The sequence below is a fragment of the Anolis sagrei genome, chromosome 2 (assembly GCF_037176765.1).
Source record: "Anolis sagrei isolate rAnoSag1 chromosome 2, rAnoSag1.mat, whole genome shotgun sequence".
NCBI classification, from domain to species: domain Eukaryota; kingdom Metazoa; phylum Chordata; class Lepidosauria; order Squamata; family Dactyloidae; genus Anolis; species Anolis sagrei.
Window position 1 is genome coordinate 200,284,023 of NC_090022.1, and position 19,125 is coordinate 200,303,147.

Below are 19,125 nucleotides of genomic sequence, written 5' to 3' on the forward strand. Positions count from 1 at the left end.
CTGTGCTTTTTCTAGCCCAACGCCACAGTTGCTTGGGCAGTGACTATCATATGTTTTATTATATCAACCAGTCTATAATATTATCCTTCCTATCTACTTTCTGGGTAAAAAAATCTTTTTTGTTCAACTCCAATTTATGCTCTATTAATTATTCCATCTCCTTCTTTACCTTGTCATAGAATTTTTGTACTTTGTTGCAGTCCCACCACATATGCATATAGGAGCCAATTTCTCCACATCTGTGTAAACATATTTTTTTGATTGATTTAGTTTTATGAGCTAATTTAATTGGGGTTATATACTGTTTGGTCAATTTTTTCCTTTGTGTTTCTCCAGTCCTTATGTATTTATTTATTTTTATTGTTGACTTTTTCCAATTTAATCAATTCAATCAAATTCACAATTGGAAAAATAATTTTACTTGACTGGGATATGTGATGATTTCCCCCCAATTTCCATTTTTTTTTCAAATCCTACCATATCGTATCTTCAACAAAATAATCAAGAAATGGGACAACTCAGCAAAAAATTGGATAGTAGGAGCAAACAAAAATAGAATCTCCAACTCAATATTTTACTTCCCTGAATGAAATTGAGGCCTGCCAATTAACAAGATTGTTACAATTAAACTTTGATAGTTCAAAAAGATGGGCCAGAATGGAAAAAAAAATAAATGGATGGAATCACTGTCTGTGTTTAAAAGGGAGAGTTGGCAATAAGGTATTAAAAGTAATTAATGGGGACCCAATGATCTCATCCATGAAGTGTTGGAAAAAATGGCAAAGCAAATTCCTAATAAATAAAGTAGATATGATAATAGGGTTCGTAGACAATACAAAAGATTTGGCAAAGTGATAACAAATTTAAAACAAAATGGAATGAAACTGATAAGAGACCTCCTAAACCGAGATGGGACAACCAAGGATTGGGAGACAATAAAGGATAATTGTGGTCAATGTAACTGGCTTCTATGGAACGGTTTGAAACAAAGGATTATGGATTGGAGAAAAAAGGAAAGTCCAGAAACATACTTTGATCAGATTTTAAAGTGGAAATTAGAAAAGGAGGTCTGATGGGCTTCTTATACAATAAATTAGTTGGAAAACAATATAAATGGAAACAAACATTGGCGGAAAGGGGACCTGAACAGTAATGTATTAGACATTGAACACTGAAGATTTTATAGGTGTTTTAGAAAAAAATTACATAAATCTACACAGAAGAATACAGGTTGAGCATCTCTTATTCTGAAATCCAAAATTGTCCACATGGATGACTGAGATAGGGACACCTTCACTTTCTGATGGCTCAATGCAAACAAATTTTATTTCATGCACAAAATGGGCGGCTTGAATCTATGGATACAGAGGCCCAACTGCTTCCTTCCCTCCACCCTCCGTAGTCTACAGCAGTGGTTCTCAACCTGTGGGTCCCCAGGTGTTTTGGCCTACAACTCCTAGAAATCCCAGCTAGTTTATCAGCTGTTAGGATTTCTGGGAGTTGGAGGCCAAAACATCTGGGGACCCACAGGTTGAGAACCACTGCTTTAAATAATTCTTAGTGTCTGCTAGTGACGTGTAAACCTTTTGAATGAATGAGTGAAACTTTGTTTATAACACACCTTATCTCCCCATGAGGACTCAGGGTGGCTTATAACAAAATACACAGTGGCAAACATTTGAGGAAATGCAAAACATTTCTTGTAGGAAAAAAGTGTTGCATATACCTTATAGAACATCAGTAGTAGTTATGTGGAAGTGACTTAAAGCAGCCTCTGTGTCACAGATTTAAGTTCCAGGTGAGTCCTGAGAGAGGTGTGTAAAAGGGTCTTATGCTTAAAGCATATTACCAAATTGTAATGGAAAAATAAAGGATGACTTGGTAATTTGATTAATTTAAATTAATAATTATAGCCCAAAGCAGCAGCGGCTCCAGCTCCATCGCCAACTACAACTCAACAGTCAAATGATACCACTACTACTGTTAGTTCTTCTACGATAGCTGCATCAGCCCCCAAACCAGCACCTGTCCCAGCTCCTGCACCCGCACCGGTTTCAACACCTGCAGCAGATCCTCCAACGTCAGCTGCAGTGACTTGTGAACCAGCACCCGTGAGCTCTCCTGTAGAAGAGAAAGTAGCAGAGAAACCCATAGAGACACCAGCTGCCACCAGCACATCTACAGATAGGTATGATCAGATTGTTTGGAAGTAGAGTGCTTCTCATCACAGTTTAGAGGGATTCGATGGAGAACCTCAAACTTACCTACCTCCAAAAAAGCTGTCTACATTCTCTTCTGGGCTGTTTATAAACTATAGTCATGTATACGTTGAAAATGTAATCTAAAATGCAACCTAACAACCTGGGTTGATTTATACACAAATTAATGCAGTAATGCCTAGTCAAAAAATGTAGCAGTGGCGGCTCTTTCATGCTTTCTTGCTGCACCAGAGAGATCAGTGGGGCTTAGTCCATCCCAGGATAGACTGAAAAAAAGCCCAAATCCACATGTATCTTTCTGCTGCAGTGGTGAATCTTTGGGTCTTTCCCACCAGGGCATGGATATTGAGGGTGGAGGAAGGAGAAAGGGTGAAAGCCCCCCCCCCATCCCCCCTGCACATTTGCTTCTTCTTGACTAGTGGCCAGAGTAGAGGAGGTGAACTCCAATTCATTTCTTCTCTTTCCAAAAGTAGCAGTAGCTCATTATCCTTTCTCATCCAGGGTCAGAAGAGTGGAAGGAGTTGTGCTTTCTTTTAGTTTGCCATAAATGTACTGGATAACTTTGTCTGTCCAGGTCCTAAAAGAAATCCGAGTGCCTCCCACTACTTCCATTGACCTTTTATAATATCTGGGCATGGAAATGATGGCATTCCTTGATGGAATGCTGGTAGCTTGTGCTGAGCCTCAAAGTTTTATTTACCCTTGAGTTATCTATGAATCGTATTAAAATTCATAATTTTGGCCTTCAGACTTGGGCCTTGATTGAGACCAATCTGTACATACATTTGTATATATTGTACATTATTATTACACTTTCTTCTGAAAAGTGGGCGGATATGGCAGTGATATGAACTGCTATTTTTAGTGTTGTGAAGAAACCAGCGTCTTTTAATGTTTATGCCGAATTTTATATCCATGGTTTCACTTACCCACACTACAAAATATCCCTCCCGAGAGGTGTTTGTAGGGCTCTCTAGGTCCTCCAGTACAGTTCTGTAGTATGATTTTTGCTCAAGTATAGTCAAAATGTAGCTATTATCCACAGTTTTTGATGTTTGTGTGTCTTGGAATGTATCATTCATATTTATGTGTTGTATTTAACTTGGTCTACTGAACGAAGACAGTAAATATCAAACTAGCATGCATGCTTTGAATCATTATCTACCTTTTATCTGTCTGCTTTTATTCCCATTATGAACAATGAAGTCAAAGCTCAGCATTTTTCGTAGTCTGTTATATTTCTGGATTGGCTTTATAGGAGGAAGAGATTTTTGGATAACTTCTCCTAGTAATACCTTAATATAAAATAACATTTTCATTCAAGGCACATTCTTATTAAAATGAGTATACAGCAATTTGAGATGCCTTGTGAACATACATTTTAGCTAACAATAAATGTTCTAATTCTGAATATGAATGAATGAACCTCTTTCACGTTGGAGACACATCTTAACACTTTGTTTTTATTTTGTCGCAGTACAACAGGTGATCTATCACGATCAAATCTCTTTGAGGATGCTACAAGTGCACTTGGTAAGTATTTAATGAGAGTTGGCTGAGTGGGAAGATCATTGCTTCCATCCTACTTCAGCAGTTCTTAACACCAGATTCATAACTGAACAATTATGATTTTTGAAGAGCCGCTAATAAGTGTTAAATATAATCAAGATTCTGCTTCAGTTTATTTTCAGATAACTATTCCTTCTATTTTGCTTGGACAACCCCCATTAGTTTCTTTGGCTTGTCTGTGAATTATGACAAAGAGTTTAAGATAGTATGTGATTACTTTCTATAAGTTTTTGAAGTGAAGTTTTCAAGGGTGGCATTAACAGCCATCCATTCGTCACTTTTGTTGGATTATTTTTCCATTCAACAGTTTAGTGTCTCAGGGCCCAAAGCTAAATACTATTCAAACTCACTTAAATTCAGTTGAAATACAGCAAACTTTTAACATAAAATACAGCTGTAAATGTGATTCCTCATTAAGTTTTTGTATTCTGTACATATTAAGTTCATCATTCAGTAATAACTAGGTATTTCAAATGTGTATTGATGTTATTGTTTTTCCCCCTTCTCACATGTACCTCATATGCTTTGTTGTGAAAAATAAATAAGTCCCAATTGTTCTTAAAGTTGATTCAGGATTTCTCCTTGAAAGGGTTGTAGTTCTCTAGCAAGGGAGCACAAGGCAGGTAGTCAAACATTTTTTCAGGTTAAAAAAGCTTGCTGCTAGAGGATGTAAGTAGTGCTCAATCAAGTAGTGCTCAGTCAATCAAATAGTGCTCAATCATCCCTTTTGTATGTCCTTCCTTCTCTCTTTCTTCCTCTCTCCTTCCCTCTCTCCCTCTTTCTCCTTCCTTTTTCCTTCCTTCCCTCCCTTCCCTTCCACCCTTTTGTCCTTCCTTACTTCCTTCCCTCCCTTTTGTCTTTCCTTCCTTCTCTCTTCACGGCAGAGGGGGAAAAGGAAAGGGCCTGAGGCTGTTAGGAATGGTGGGAGTTGCAGTCCAAAACATCCGGAGGGCCCAAGTTTGCCCAGGCCTGCACTAGATGTTTTTAAGCCTTTACATATCACACCATCATTTCCAAATCTCTTCCTCCATATTCCACAAAGTGTAAAAGTCAATGCACGCTGTTTTGTACTGTCTTGTACTCCCCCCCCCCTTAAATATACCACCTGTCTGGAGAAGGGTGGTAATATAAAACTGCCTTTAAAACATGAAATACTTTGCTTCCTATTTACATAGCATTGAAGTGCCACTCTGGCTGTCCAATCACTTATCTTGATTTTTATTTTTTTATTTTTTTGTGGCTTATGCTTTCTAAGTAACCAGCTTTTCAAGAAGACTGATTGATTAGATAGACAGACAGACTTAAAGCTAAAAATGATTGTTTGCTTTTTCTGTGAGCTTCACATTGATGGTAATGTTATGTCTTGGTTCCATCAAAGTCACTTTCTGTGTTGAAGTTTATTTTTTATATAATGTCAGAAGCAAATTGAGAATATACTTCTAGTCATTTCTGGTGTAAGAGAATTGGCAGTCTGCAAGGGTGTTGCCCATGGGATGCCCGGATGTGTTACTTTCATGTCACCGCATGAGAAGCTGAGGCTGACGTTTGGAAGCTCACCCTGTCTTGTGGATTCAAACTGCTAACCTTTAGGTCAGTGGTTCAGCCGGCACAAGGGTTTAAACCATTGCACTACTGCCACACCTTGGATTGAAGTTACTTCACTTCATTGGTTTGAAGTGATGCTTTTATTCAATAATAGATTCAAATAGCCTTGAGTCATTACCGAATTTACCTATCAATTAGAGACAAGTGTTTCATATCAGATAAGCCCTTTTCTTAGGAACCTAAGAGCCCTGCTGGCTCCAACAGGATCCATTTAGTCCAGCACCCTATTTTGTTAATATCTAACCAGACACCTTTTACAAGACTATAAGCAGATAACATTAGTAATATGGGGATTAGTATTTGATGGGATACCATTTTTTTATCTGAAGATGCCTTCAAACTGTTGTGAGGTATCTGGGCACTATCCTATCCAGCCACAGATCAGATTGAGATATGCTTAGTTTTATTAAGATTTCTGTATCTTCAGTTGTCTTACCAGATGTTTCAGACTAGAGCTCTTTCGTATTACTTTTGAAAGTGAACAATATATAAAGAACTAGTTTTCCCACCTCTAGCTTTGGTATAGTTGATTGCTAGACATTTACTTGTGTTAGCTTCTTCTGAATCTTAGTACTCAGTTCTGAAGGCAGAGAAGTAAGGATAGGCTGCGATCCCAGGATTCAGTTTAAATGGGGGTGGGTGCTATTTTCAACTCAGTGAGAAAGCACATTTTAAGAACGTTGGAGCTAAATGCCAACTTACCTGAGAAACAAGTTTCATCGAGCTGTGACTTAGCAGTGCCTTGAAACCAGGAACTGGTCAAATCTCTGTGCTACAGAAGGAAAGGTAAAGAAACAGAATTCCAGTTTTGCCTTGACAGAACAAAGCTTTTTTTCCCAGTCTCCGTCTTAGCCCTGCACCCAGCTAACTGTAGAGGCATAGTCATTTTCTTTTTCTTGTGAATTTTATCATGGTCTACTTGGGAAACAGTTGAGCAAAGGGCAAGAGGAGATATGGTTGCCCAGTTCAAAGAGTGAGCTACATATTGTAGGAGAGGTTGCTGTCCATCAGCTGCTTGCATGATTTTCATAGCGAGTACTGAGAAATTCACCTTCCACCAAGAAAAAAATGATCCTAATATGTGGGCTGATACCCACCAAGGGAATGTGACCTTCCCCTTAGAAAAGATTCCCTATTATAATGTACAACATAAAGGCTTTTATAGTAGTAGAGCAGGATGCATTGGTGGGGGAAGATTTAAAGGAGTGCTGCGGCAGATAAGAAAGTGTGGCAGAGAAGCAACTAGTTCTTGAGTTTTTTTATGTATGTGCAAGTTGAGGATAAAGGGTTCCTCTTTGCTTATCAACTGAAACAATGTTGTGCAGTAGTTCTGTGTCTCTCTTTTTCAAAGCAGTGGTTGAAAGCTGTTAGCTATTACTTCATTACAGATTGGATGCATATAGCTTTTGTTCTAATAAGTTGTTAGGATTTTCAAAGTCTCAGATGAGCTAGGGGAACCAGTTTCTATTCTGACATACTGGATAACTTTCTTTAGTTACAAAATATGTTTAAATTCATCAGATATTAGCAAAGAAGCAGCAGACTTTAAGTAAGGAAAGTTGTTTCAATTCATTAATTCACAGTGTTTCAACTGTCTTAAGGAACTGTCTCAACATAAATATGTCTGATTATTAAGATCTGCAGGTGAGACCCTTCTGAGGACTTTATCATTTCAAGAGGCCTGCTTGAATAAACATGTATGAGAGGGCTTCTTCCTGTAACATTCTCAAATTGTGAATGCACAGAGTTAACTACACTTTCTACTTTTAGTAAAGGTATCAAGACACTTTTAAAATTTGACTTTTTACTTTTTAAATTGTTCTTATTTTTAATAGATTTCAGGGTGATTATTTCTTACAAACCCCACTCTATTCTTTTCTTGGATATTTCCCTCCCATTGTCTCCATTTATTCATTTTTCATCTTGACGTTTGGTTTTCTGTTTTTCTTAGTGACAGGTCAGTCCTATGAAAATATGGTGACTGAGATCATGTCAATGGGATATGAGAGAGAGCAAGTAATTGCTGCATTGAGAGCCAGCTTCAACAATCCAGATAGAGCAGTGGAGTATCTTTTAATGGTGAGCATATCTTGATTTTTGTATGTTCCTTCTGTGAGTTTACCATGGAACTATTTTTCATATGACAAACTCCTTAAGAGTAGGTAAACCTGGATTTAGAAATTACGGATTGAATGTCATGATTCAGTAATTAAAGTTATTTGAAATTTTTCTTCAAGGGCAAAATTCCCCAAACATATGGGGCTTCACAGTTGTCCTCAAGACCTTCCTGAAAGTTCGGATATCCTCCATCCCCTCACACACATGGAAGTTGATTCCAGAAATATAGGCTTGCCACTAAAACAGCCTGTGGAAGGGGACTGGTAAAATGTCTCTTGTTGACTGTGAAGAAGGTTCAGTCTCTAAAGTATTCTCTCAGTACTGCATGTGCCAGTTATTCAGCCCTTTCCATTATCGAAGCAGCTTGATTTCTGTATCACCCAAATTTTCCGAACCATCTTTAAAAGCAGTCCCATTTTAAGAATAAATTATAGTAGTGCGGCATGGCAGTCATCAGACCAAGAAAAAATTAAGCAAGGGCTATAAATCTAAGATAGAATAGAACAGCAGTTCTCAAACTTTTTTGATCATGGAACCCTTCAGAAGACACACCCACACACCTTTCCGGAACCCTAACTCTGTCCCTGATTTTTCTACAGAACCCTAATTCTGCTCCTAAGCATTGTCAATCCACAAAGTCCTTCCCTGTTTCATCTACCCCTATTGTCTGAATGTTCTGAGTAATGTAGCAGTAATGTAACATTTAAAATATAACCACAAGCATTGATTTTGGTACAGGGAAATACTGGGATTCACACCTAAAGTGATGAATGAAATTGTTTCATTTGTATACTTAAAATAGTTTTGAAACTGGACTTTATGTTTCATAGCTGAATACATAAATCTGTGGCAGCTTCCAATTCATTTCTAAATTTGATTTTGGTGTAAACATAAGCTAAAAAGCCTGATCTGCATTCATAGGTTGATATGAAGGGCAGTGCTTGGATAGCCTTTCAAAAAATTGACAGCTGTATGTCTGTCAGTCCTACCCAATAGTCATTTGTCAGTATATAATGTTATAAGGTATGAAAATTGCTTATAGTTTAAACTGATTTCAGAAATGCATGGCTTAAAACAGAGATATGTAGTGTTGGTAGAGTATCACTTTTGGAGTTTGCTGTGTCGACCAGATGAAGAAACTCTGATAAGAAAGGAATGTGCTTTTTGCTGTGTGCTGAGATGTGAGCAGACATGATTGAATATAGTATTGTATATTTTGTAAATATATAAAAGATAAACTGCTGCTTTCAGTGAAAGCTGAATTAAGGAGTCCAGTGTCTTTACCAGTCCGTGCCTTCAAGTAGAAACTTGGAAGGTTGGAGCAGCTGAGATAAGAAAGGTGATTTATCTCAATTGATCAAAATCATTCAATGACACAGATTCAAATTTTGTTTTTAAAGCAGCGGTACTCTGAATTTCAATGAGATCATCACACCCTGGCACAGATTTTTCATGGAGTCCCTACAATGCTTCACAGAACACAGTTTGGAAACCACTAGATTAGAAAGTAAAAATGTCTTAACACTATATTCCCTAATATAATGCTTTCTATTTTTGGACGGCAATTCTCACCAGCCATGTGACCAGGTTCTTACGTGGAGGTTGTTTCCGAGGTGCTTCATCTTTTTCTAGAAAACACAACTTTATTGAGGAGGTCATGTTGCATTGCTTGTTTTCCTTTCGAAAACTCAATATATGAAGCTCCCTCTACTTAATATGCAGTTTTGATGGTCTGCTTGGCATTGTGAAAAATGTGAATGTTGTTAATTAACATTTGGCCATAGTTGCTAAATCATACACGTCAGGACACTTGTTAAGCAAGTTGTCTAAAATGTTGGAACACTGCTTAAGATAACTATTTTGATAATTAATGCCGTCCATTTGAGCCCATTTGTATCACTGCCTAATGGTAATTTGTTATAGATTTTTCTGTGTGGAGAACTGTCACTTTTGTTCTCAAGTCATGGCCAGGACTTTGCAATTACTAGTTTGGCTCTAGTTTTTGCTTGTTTTGCTTTCAAGTGTTCTGATCCTTCTAAATCATATCTAGAGCAGCAGCATAGGAAATGATGGTTTAACTTGCTTTTGAATCTCCTCAGTTTCAAAATTAGGTTGCCATGAAATGTCGGGGCTTCAATTTGATAACAGCAAGCACCAAAACCTCTGATCTATAGAATAAATTACAGAGTTCTGGCCACATGGCCACAACTGTTTGTATATGGAAACAAAGGTGCTCCACATTTGCAGATGAAGCATTGGTAGATTTAATTGTTTGCAGATTACTGTATTTGCTGCTGCCATTGCTATCCTACACTTTTTTTAAAAAAAACAAACACTTTGACCACATTGGTGTGGCTAGGAGGAAATCAAACTGAAACTGGCTGGCCTGGCCATTTGGATTCCCTTCCAAAGCTGGAGTTTATGAGTGGGAGGAGTACAAGGGCAGCGGGAATAGACTGGGGTACCTTTCCTGACAACAGCGACCACAACAAGTATGCACTTACTAAGGACTGTTAGTCTGATCTAGGCCTGCCTGCTGTATTCCCTATTAAGCAAAGACTTACTGAGATAGTTGCTGCAAGAATAGCTTCCACAACACCTTCCTACTACCCTTGCCCTCCTCCAGCCATCATTATTACATTTGCTTTCTCCAATGGCAAGGGGAATTTAAGGATGGAAGTTACTGGAGAAAAAAAAAATCTCTTCCGGTGTCACTATCCTTCTCTTTTCCCCTTTGCAGCAGCAGAGTCTGTAGCATGCATATTTGGTAGGCTTAAGGTACTTGTGTTTTTCCACTTTTGTGGGAAGCCTTCTTCCCTAAGCCTGACAAAGGTTGAGGGATGACCGTATTTAGCATATGTCTGAACCTTTGACTTTGATTTTTATGGTTTTACGAATCATAGAAACTGAAATTCATGGTCCAGTGAATGTGAAACTGCTTTTCATTTTAAAATGCAGTCTGTCATCACAGTTCAGGCACTACAGCAAAAAACCCAGTCAGGTGTAGCAGTCTACAGCATTTGTTGTAGACTAATTTGTGATCTTGCAATGTTTGTGCATGTATATGTATGTATGCTTGCATGTGTGTGTGTGTATAATTACATTGAATATTGAGTGTTTCAGCTAACATGAAGATCAGGTCTCAAGGATATACTGCTGAATGTTGAATAGCTGTTCAAATATGCACTTGTAAATTTTCAAGAACATAATCAATACTGTATATATGCTAGTTTTCAGTGTTAATGAAAGTTATCAGGACATTGAATGAAATTTAAGTTATTTCCCATAATCACTTCACACTGTGCATACTTCTTAATTATTAAGGCAAGTGAATTTTCAAAGTGACTGTGTCATTTTAGGGTATTCCTGGAGATAGAGAAAGCCAGGGCATGACTGACCCCCCTCAAGCAGCCAGCACTGGTGCTTCTCCCTCAGCAGTAGCAGCAGCAGCTGCAGCAGCAGTTACTACAACTACCACAACTACTACTACTAGCTCTACAGGAGGTAAGATTGCCATATTTTAAATGATATCTCTGAAAAGAATCATCTTGTATGATGACTGGTTTTAACAACTGCTATTATTAGAAATAATCTGTGGAAAAATATGTTTAAGAAAGGGCTGTAGTTCTAGATTTCCCAGTCAATATTCCCAGTCCTGTTTTGGAATACACTCACATAGCTTTATAGACAGACAGATTAAGAGATTCCTTTTTTCATTACAAAAAATGGGGTGACAATAAATCTGATTTACAAGTATCCTCTTTAGGGGACGAATACTATTGATTTGGTGGTCAAAAGCAGGTATCCTTGTCTGGTCATCCCAGAATTCCTCATCATTGAACAAACTGGCTAGAGCTTCTGGGTATTGGAGGCCCAAACAGCTGGAGGGCCAGAGTTTGAGAATGCTTGGTCTAGAGAGTTTCAGCTGTTAATCTGTTGGTTTTATAAGAATTCTGCCTGTGTGGAAAATTAGATACCCACACCCACATACACACTATAATTGCCTCTCTGATAAATACATACTGTATGTTTACTTGATTTGTGAATCTTAAGTACTTTAAGTACATTTTTAAACTACATTGTAAAACACACTTTTCTAGTTAAAAGATTAATCAGCGGTTTTACTAGAAGTGCCTAAACCAGAGTTGGCAAACTTGTGGCCCTCCAGATGTTTGGACCTCTTAACTCCCAAAAGCCCATGCCAGTCATTCAATATGCAGGAATTCTGGAAGCTGACGTTCAAAACGTGCCGAGGGCCACAAGTCCTAACTTAAGCGGGACCCTTCAAGCTGGACTTGTCTATTGGGTGGATGGTATCACATGCGAGGAACCTCTTTCTGCATTACTCATGGCAACTCACCCGACTGCAAAGTCCATTTTCTGGACATAATAACAGCAGAACCCCTCCAAAGGATAGCAAAGTTTTTCTTTGCATAGCTAGCAGAGAATGCCACTGTTCTGTCTGATCACTAATGAGAGATAATGTTGTTTCTCCTAAGTGCTTCTCTTAGAATCATAGACTCATAGAATTGGAAGAGACCACATGGGCCATCTAGTCCAACCCCCGTGCCATGCAGGAAAAGCACAATCAAAATATCCTTGACAGATGGCCATCCAGCCTCTGTTTAGATGCTTCCAAGGAAGGAGCTTCCACTACACCCTGAGGCACAGCTGAACAGCTCTTACAGTGGGGAAGTTCTTCCTAATGTTCATGTGGAATCTCCTTTTCCGTAATTTGAACCCAAGGCTCTGAGTCCTAGTTTCAAAGGCAGCAGAAAACAAGCCTGCTGCCTCTTTCTTATGACATCCTTTCACATATTTATACATGGCTATCATGTCTCCTCTCAACCTTCTGTTCTGCAGGCTAAACATCCCCAGCTCTTTAAGACGCTCCTCATAGGGATTCATGGTGTCCAGACCTTTGATAATTTTAGTTGCCCTCATCTGGACACCTTCCAGCTTGTCAATATCTCTTTTAAATTGTGGTGCCCAGGATTGGACACTGTTTTCCAGGTGAGGTCTAACCAAAGCAGAATAGAGGGGCACTATGACTTCCCTCAATCTAGACATTAGACTCTTTTTGATGCAGCCCAAAATCCCATTGGCTTTTTAAACTGCTGCATCACACTGTTGGCTCATGTTTTCCACCCAAACTCCGAGATCTTTTTCGCTATTTCCTTATTTCTGCCTAAGTGTATTATCTTACATTTTTTTCCTTTTTGAAATGCATTTTGTTAGTTTTGTCCTCACTCTGTAATCTGTTAAGGTCATTTTTAATTCTGATCCTGTACTCTGGAGTATTAGCTATCCCTCCTAATTTTGTGTCATCTATAAACTTGATAAGCTCACCCTCTAAACCTTCATCCAAGTCATTAATAAAGATGTTGAACAATACTGGACCCAGGACCGAACCCTAGTGGCATTCCACTAGTCACTTCTTTCCAAGATGAAGAGGAACCATTGGTGAGCAACCTTTGGGTTCGGTTGCTTAACCAATTACAGATCCATCCAATAGTAGTATTGCATAGCCCACATCTGACTAGTTTGCTGGCAAGAGGGTCATGAGGGACCTTCTCAAAGGCCTTACTGAAATCAGATATGCTACATCCACAGCATTCCCTGCATCTACTAACCTTGTAACTCTATTGAAAAAAGAGATAAGATTAGTCTGCCATAACTTGTTTTTGAGAAATCCATGTTGACTTTCACAGCATTCCTTTCTAAGTGGTTGCAGACTGCCTCTTTAAAGATCTGCTCCAGAATCTTTCCTGGTATTGATGTCCAGCTGACTGGACGGTAATTATTTGGGTCCTCTTTTTTTCCCTTCTTGAAGATAAGGGACTACATTTGCCCTCTTCCAGTCTGCTGAGACCTCTCCTGTTTTCCAAGAATTCTCAAATATTATTGGCCGTGGTTCTGAAATTACCTCTGCTAGTTCCTTCAATACTCTTGGATGTAGTTCATCTGAACCTGGAGATTTGAATTCATTTATCGTACCCAGGTATTCCTGAACTACTTCTTTACCTATTTTGGGTTGCATTTTCCCTATTACCTCATCCGCTTCATATTACTCAGGTTAAGCACCAATCTCTTTTTGGGAGAAGACTGAGGCAAGGAAGGTGTTGAGCAGCTCTGCCTTTTCTTTGTCTCCTGTTAGCATTTCACTACATTTTCATGCAAATTTCTTCCTTTTTCTACTGACATAACCAAAGAACCCATTTTAATTGTTTCCCCAAAAACCTTTTGTTCCTGTTGAGAAGAGAGAGAGAAGTACGAAAGGAGAAGCGTGGCCCGCAGATTGTGCTGGGAGTTGAGGTTTTGATTTTGTTTTATTTCTTTCCCCCCTCTTGATTAGAAGCTGTGTGCCAAAGAACCAGTGTCATATGTTCTTCCTGCTGAGCTGATGATGTTGTATATTCCAGCTGCTCTTTGTGGGGTTTTGTGAACCATTATGTAAAGTATCTACCTCATTATAGTATATGCAGGCAAGACTGTACTGTCCTACAGATGTGTGGAGTAAGCTGTGATGTAGTTCTTGGCACATAATAAACACGTTGCAGCAGAAAATTATATAAAAACCTAATGGGCCTGCTTCCATTACTTTCAGGACACCCTCTTGAATTTTTACGAAACCAGCCTCAGTTCCAGCAAATGAGACAAATTATTCAGCAGAATCCATCTCTTCTGCCTGCATTACTACAACAAATAGGCCGAGAAAACCCTCAGTTACTGCAGGTGACTTTTAAAGCATTATGGGTTGTCATTTTAATTTCAAGGTGTTGTGTGTTAACATGTATCATCATTTGTAATGAGGCAGTAAAGTTGGCCTTTTTTTACTACTATATATAGTCATGTGTACTCCAAAATTTGACCTCAAAACCTGGGTTAACTTATCCACAGTCAGTGTAAGTACTGTACCGTATCTCTTATAAAAAAGGAACAATCTCTGAAGAGTGGTGAAGGGCAGAGAACCTGAGAACCTATGGGAAGCTCCAATCCCCTCTGATCTCTCTGCCTTAGTGCTGTTTCTGGTCTTGTTGAATGCTTGAGCAAGAAAATAGTGGCCAATGACAGCTGGCCCTTTGAAGTGGCATTGGTGCTTTCCTTTCTCTGTAGATGTCACTCAACATATTCATAGATCATTTCAAAATTCCTAAATTTGGCTCTAGAACCTGCCTTTGACTTACATAAGGTCAACTTAAGGACAGGCATTTATGGTAAGTTGTAAAAAGCCTCCACATTTACATATGTATCTGTTAGTCCTCATTATCAAGATTTGGGGGGGGGGGGGGGGTCTAAGTTTTGGAGATTGCCATTCATAGTGCAACAATAATTGCAAGTCTGTCAGAAGAAATGCATATGCTTTATTTCAGTGTATTGTTTGCTTTTGTCCTCCCATGCACCACAGCAAATAAGCCAGCATCAAGAACATTTTATTCAGATGTTAAATGAGCCTGTTCAAGAGTCAGGCCAAGGGGGAGGTGGCAGCGGAGGCGGCGGTGGTGGAGGTGGTGGTGGAGGAGGAGGAGGAGTAGCAGCTGAAGCCGGAAGCCGCCACATGAACTATATTCAAGTAACGCCTCAGGAAAAAGAAGCTATAGAAAGGGTGAGTGGTCTGTATTTTAGAGTGGCTTCCCAGTCACCCCTTTCATTATTCCAACTGTTGTAGAAGTTCAGAGATGGATAGACAGCTTGCTTGCTTGCTTGCTTGCTTGCTTGCTTGCTTGCTTGCTTGCTTGCTTTTCTTCTTCTTCTTCTTCTTCTTCTTCTTATTGTTATTATTATTGTTATTGTTATTGTTATTGTTATTATTATTTTGCTGGAGTTACACTTAAAAATGTACCTGTTCCAACTTCCATATAAATTCACCTTAAGAATAAATCTACAGAAGCTATTTTGTCTGTAACCTGGGGACGGCCTGTAGATGTCTACTACTCTTAATGATTTGGTTTCACATTATCCAATAATACATACTTACATTATTCTAGCATTTCCATTGCATTACATAGAGCCTTTCAAGCATTGCCCATCCACTGCACATATATATTGACTGTATGGGCTGTATAGCCATGTTCCATAAGCATTCTCTCCTGACGTTTCACCCACATCCATGGCAAGCATCCTCAGAAGTTGAGGGGCCTTTGTTGGGAGGTGTCAGCTGGCCCTGATTGATTCTTCTCTCAAATTTCCCTGCTTTTTTAGCATTGTTCTTTATATACCATCCTGATTCTAGAGTTTTTAAAATACTAGTAGCCAGATTTTGTTCATTTTCATGGTTTCCTCCTTTCTGTTGAAATTGTTCACATACCTAAGTATTTCAATGGCTTCTCTGTGTAGTCTGACAAAGGATTCCCCCAGGCAACAACCAGCCAGGCTTTGAAGCTGCAAGGCCATTAAATGATAATCAAGGTGGCAATTTGGGGTTTTTGGGGGGGGGGGTTAATTTTTATTTAAATTTTATTTCAAAAAAATAATACACCAACCATATATGTTACAAAAATATACACCTACACAAACAAACACACATACACAAACAACCCTCCATACAGTTACCCCTCCACCCACCCCCAGTGCTACCCACCACCTTGACTTCCGTCACTAATCCACGCAGGATTTATGCACAACTTATTTAACCCTCTATACGTCAAGGTGACCATTTGCAACATTAACACTTGCCTGAAGCAGACAAGAGTTTTTTCTTCCACTATGGACATTCCACAGATATATAAACTTCACTTGCTTAGTTTCCAGCAAACCCCTCAACCTCTGAGGATGCCTGCCATAGACGTGGGCGAACATCAGGAGAGAATGCTTCTGGAACATGACCATACACTTGAAAAACTCCCAGCAACCCAATATTTATTTCGCATATTTATATCCAATCTTTCTCACCCTCAGAGGGAGAGTCAGGGCGGCTTCACAACAGGCATTCATTCAATGCCAACAACAGTAAATAATAATAATAATAATAATAGCAATTAAAACAATTCATTAAAACATTTATCTAAAATCATGCAGGTTTAAAATCATAGGGTCAGTCAATTGTCTTTCACACACATTGAATCTCATTCCTTGATTGCTGTCTCTACTGTTCAAATACTTGGTCCCATAACCAGGTTTTGAGTTTCTTTCTAAAGGACAGGAGGGAGGGGGCCAATCTGATGTCACTGGGAAGAGAGGTCCACAGGTGAGGGGCCACCACTGTGAAGACCCTGTCTCTCATCCCCACCAGTAACGTTTGTGAGGCTGGAGGGACCGAGAGCAGAGCCTCCCCCGGTGATCTTAAACTTTGTGATGGTTCAGAGCAAGAGATATGTTCAGATAGGTCTTTATAGGCTAATGCCAGCACTTTGAATTATGCTTGGGAGCAGATTAATTATAATAATTAATTAATAATTAATAATATATTTTTGCCAAGTGTTCAAATTATTTTATTTATGTACCTCTGTAGTGTGTTATGATTGTTACTGAGGGTACTATCTTCACACAGTGTCAAAAATGATGGATCCTGGGTTTATTCTGAAAAAGGAGTTGCTTGTACATTAAATCTGAATTCTAATAATCTTTTTCTTCCTCCAGTTAAAGGCACTAGGATTCCCTGAAGGACTTGTGATACAAGCATATTTTGCTTGTGAGAAGAATGAAAACTTGGCAGCCAACTTCCTTCTACAACAGAACTTTGATGAAGATTGAAAGGGAGAGACTTTTTTAAAAAAAATCTCACACATCACACCAGTGCATTACACTAGCTGTTCACTGGATTGTCTGGGATAACTTGGGCTCATATCCATGATACTTGGCATATGGTCATGGGGAGGGGAGGGAGAAGAAAATATAGAAAGGATACGTGGAAAGATAAGCACGTCTGTTCAAAATTGGCAGGTGCAGCAGATCAAAGTATAAAATAATATACAACCAAAAATCAGCTTTTTTTGCAAATACTTAGTTCTTTTCTTCTTTAAACTAAGTTCACCTCCCCCCCCCCCCCGGCCGCCCTTAAATTCCATTCTTTTATAGTACTAGATTTCAAAATTAGTGTGGTGCCCTGCTTTTGTTTCTTTTGAATTAACTTTGGTCTCAGAGAGAGCGAAGGCTACCTAGAATTGGCAGTCTGTATTTCATGGTAACACTGGATAATGGCTTCTTGAATTTAAGAGAGAATATATTTGAGTACCTATAACAGATGCCAAAAAATGGAGGTGGTGGGTTTCTTGCAGGTTCAGATGTATGGAACTGCAAGAGACCCATCCTTTCATGTGAAGTGCTAGATTAAAATTCCAGTTTAAACCACTTGTTTTAGATTCTTGATCATTGATTTTGAGAGATCTACTCCCTGTCCCTTTCTTTATTTCATAATAAATGGAGAGGCTATATATGCAGGCAGAATCATATTATTTAGGGCAAATAATGCAAGATGACCTAATTACTGCTTACTTCAATGTTGGGTTACAGTATAGCTTTTTTAAAGAAATAAACAACCATTGCATGTTTTGGGTTTGACGTATCCTTTTTTGTGAATTGAGCACTTTTTTGTTGCCAATGAAGAAAATGTAAACTCTCCATTCTAGTGAAAGTATTTATGAAGAAATCAGATTCCATCCTACCTATATTTCGTTTAAAGTGAAAAAGATCTGACGAATACAGCTGCAAGTATTTCAAAACTAGGTGTCTTAAATGCTTGTAATCTTATAGTTTCAATCTCTGGGACTCTTAAGGCTATTGTCATTTGTATTGCTTTAAAAAAGGACTGTAATGTTCCAGTAACTTGCCTTCTCTTCTGTTTAAAAGCATTGTGAAACTATTTTGCTCTTGAAGAGATGTTCAGAACGTGGGAAACTAGATGAACAATCAAATTATTGAAACCCTAAAAATTATGCACATCCCCCTTTTACTTCCTATTAAAAGTAACATCTAATTGTGAAGTTTCGAGTATTGTTTCTTACTGGCAAAGAGGACCTTACATTTGCTTAGTGTGATGTATAGTTTAAGTCGCTCTTAGTTTGGATCATTGATTGATGATCCTGCTTTGCTTGCTGCAGTTTCATCAGTAGAAGTCAGCTCTTGATCCACATCTGGACCTTTGAAGAGATTATGTTTTCCCAGATCCGAGACAAGCGGTTGGTTGAGATTGGGACAATTGCAGAGTAGGGACCACTTTTAATGTCAAACCAACTTGGAGTGCCATGTGTTTTTCCTTGTATACCTGTTATCACTTTAATAGGCTGTAGGTATACAAAACATACTGAAGATGCCAGTTCTCATTGGGTTGTTTTGTGGATTTCTCTTTCATGGTACAGTAGAGTCTCGCTTATCCAACCGTCTGTATTATCCATCGCAGTCTGCCTCTCACCCAGATCCACAGCTGTTTCAATACATTGCAAATTCAAAGGAATAGCCAGCATATGTAGAGATAAAATGAGAAAAGCCAAAGTTTCGAACGAGCTCAGGCTTGCTAAAAAGATTTAAAAGGGGTTTTTTTTGGTAATGTTTGTAAAAAGGAAGAACAATGAAATATGTACAGGAGATGGCAAAATGCTAGCAGGAGAGAAAAGGCAGAACAACTCAACACCGCCTTTGCCTCTGTCTCCTCCCAAAATGTTAACCATGTTTAATT

General features: G+C 38.7%; 1 protein-coding gene across 3 annotated transcripts in view; it reads left to right on the forward strand.

The window, feature by feature from the left end:
- Positions 1 to 18,433, forward strand: part of RAD23B (RAD23 homolog B, nucleotide excision repair protein) — a 34,294-nt gene extending 15,861 nt beyond the window's left edge. For 2 of the 3 annotated variants that reach the window (XM_067464346.1, XM_067464347.1), the window contains 7 exons: positions 1,914 to 2,188; positions 3,697 to 3,752; positions 7,345 to 7,472; positions 10,871 to 11,015; positions 14,119 to 14,245; positions 14,901 to 15,117; positions 17,091 to 18,433. In XM_067464346.1, coding sequence (XP_067320447.1) covers positions 1,914 to 2,188; positions 3,697 to 3,752; positions 7,345 to 7,472; positions 10,871 to 11,015; positions 14,119 to 14,245; positions 14,901 to 15,117; positions 17,091 to 17,204 — 1,062 coding nt within the window. In that variant the 3' untranslated portion in view covers positions 17,205 to 18,433. Of the gene's footprint in view, positions 1 to 1,913; positions 2,189 to 3,696; positions 3,753 to 7,344; positions 7,473 to 10,870; positions 11,016 to 14,118; positions 14,247 to 14,900; positions 15,118 to 17,090 lie in introns of all 3 variants that reach the window. The other variant, XM_060762548.2, reaches the window with a different exon arrangement.
- Positions 18,434 to 19,125: the final 692 nt, after the last annotated feature.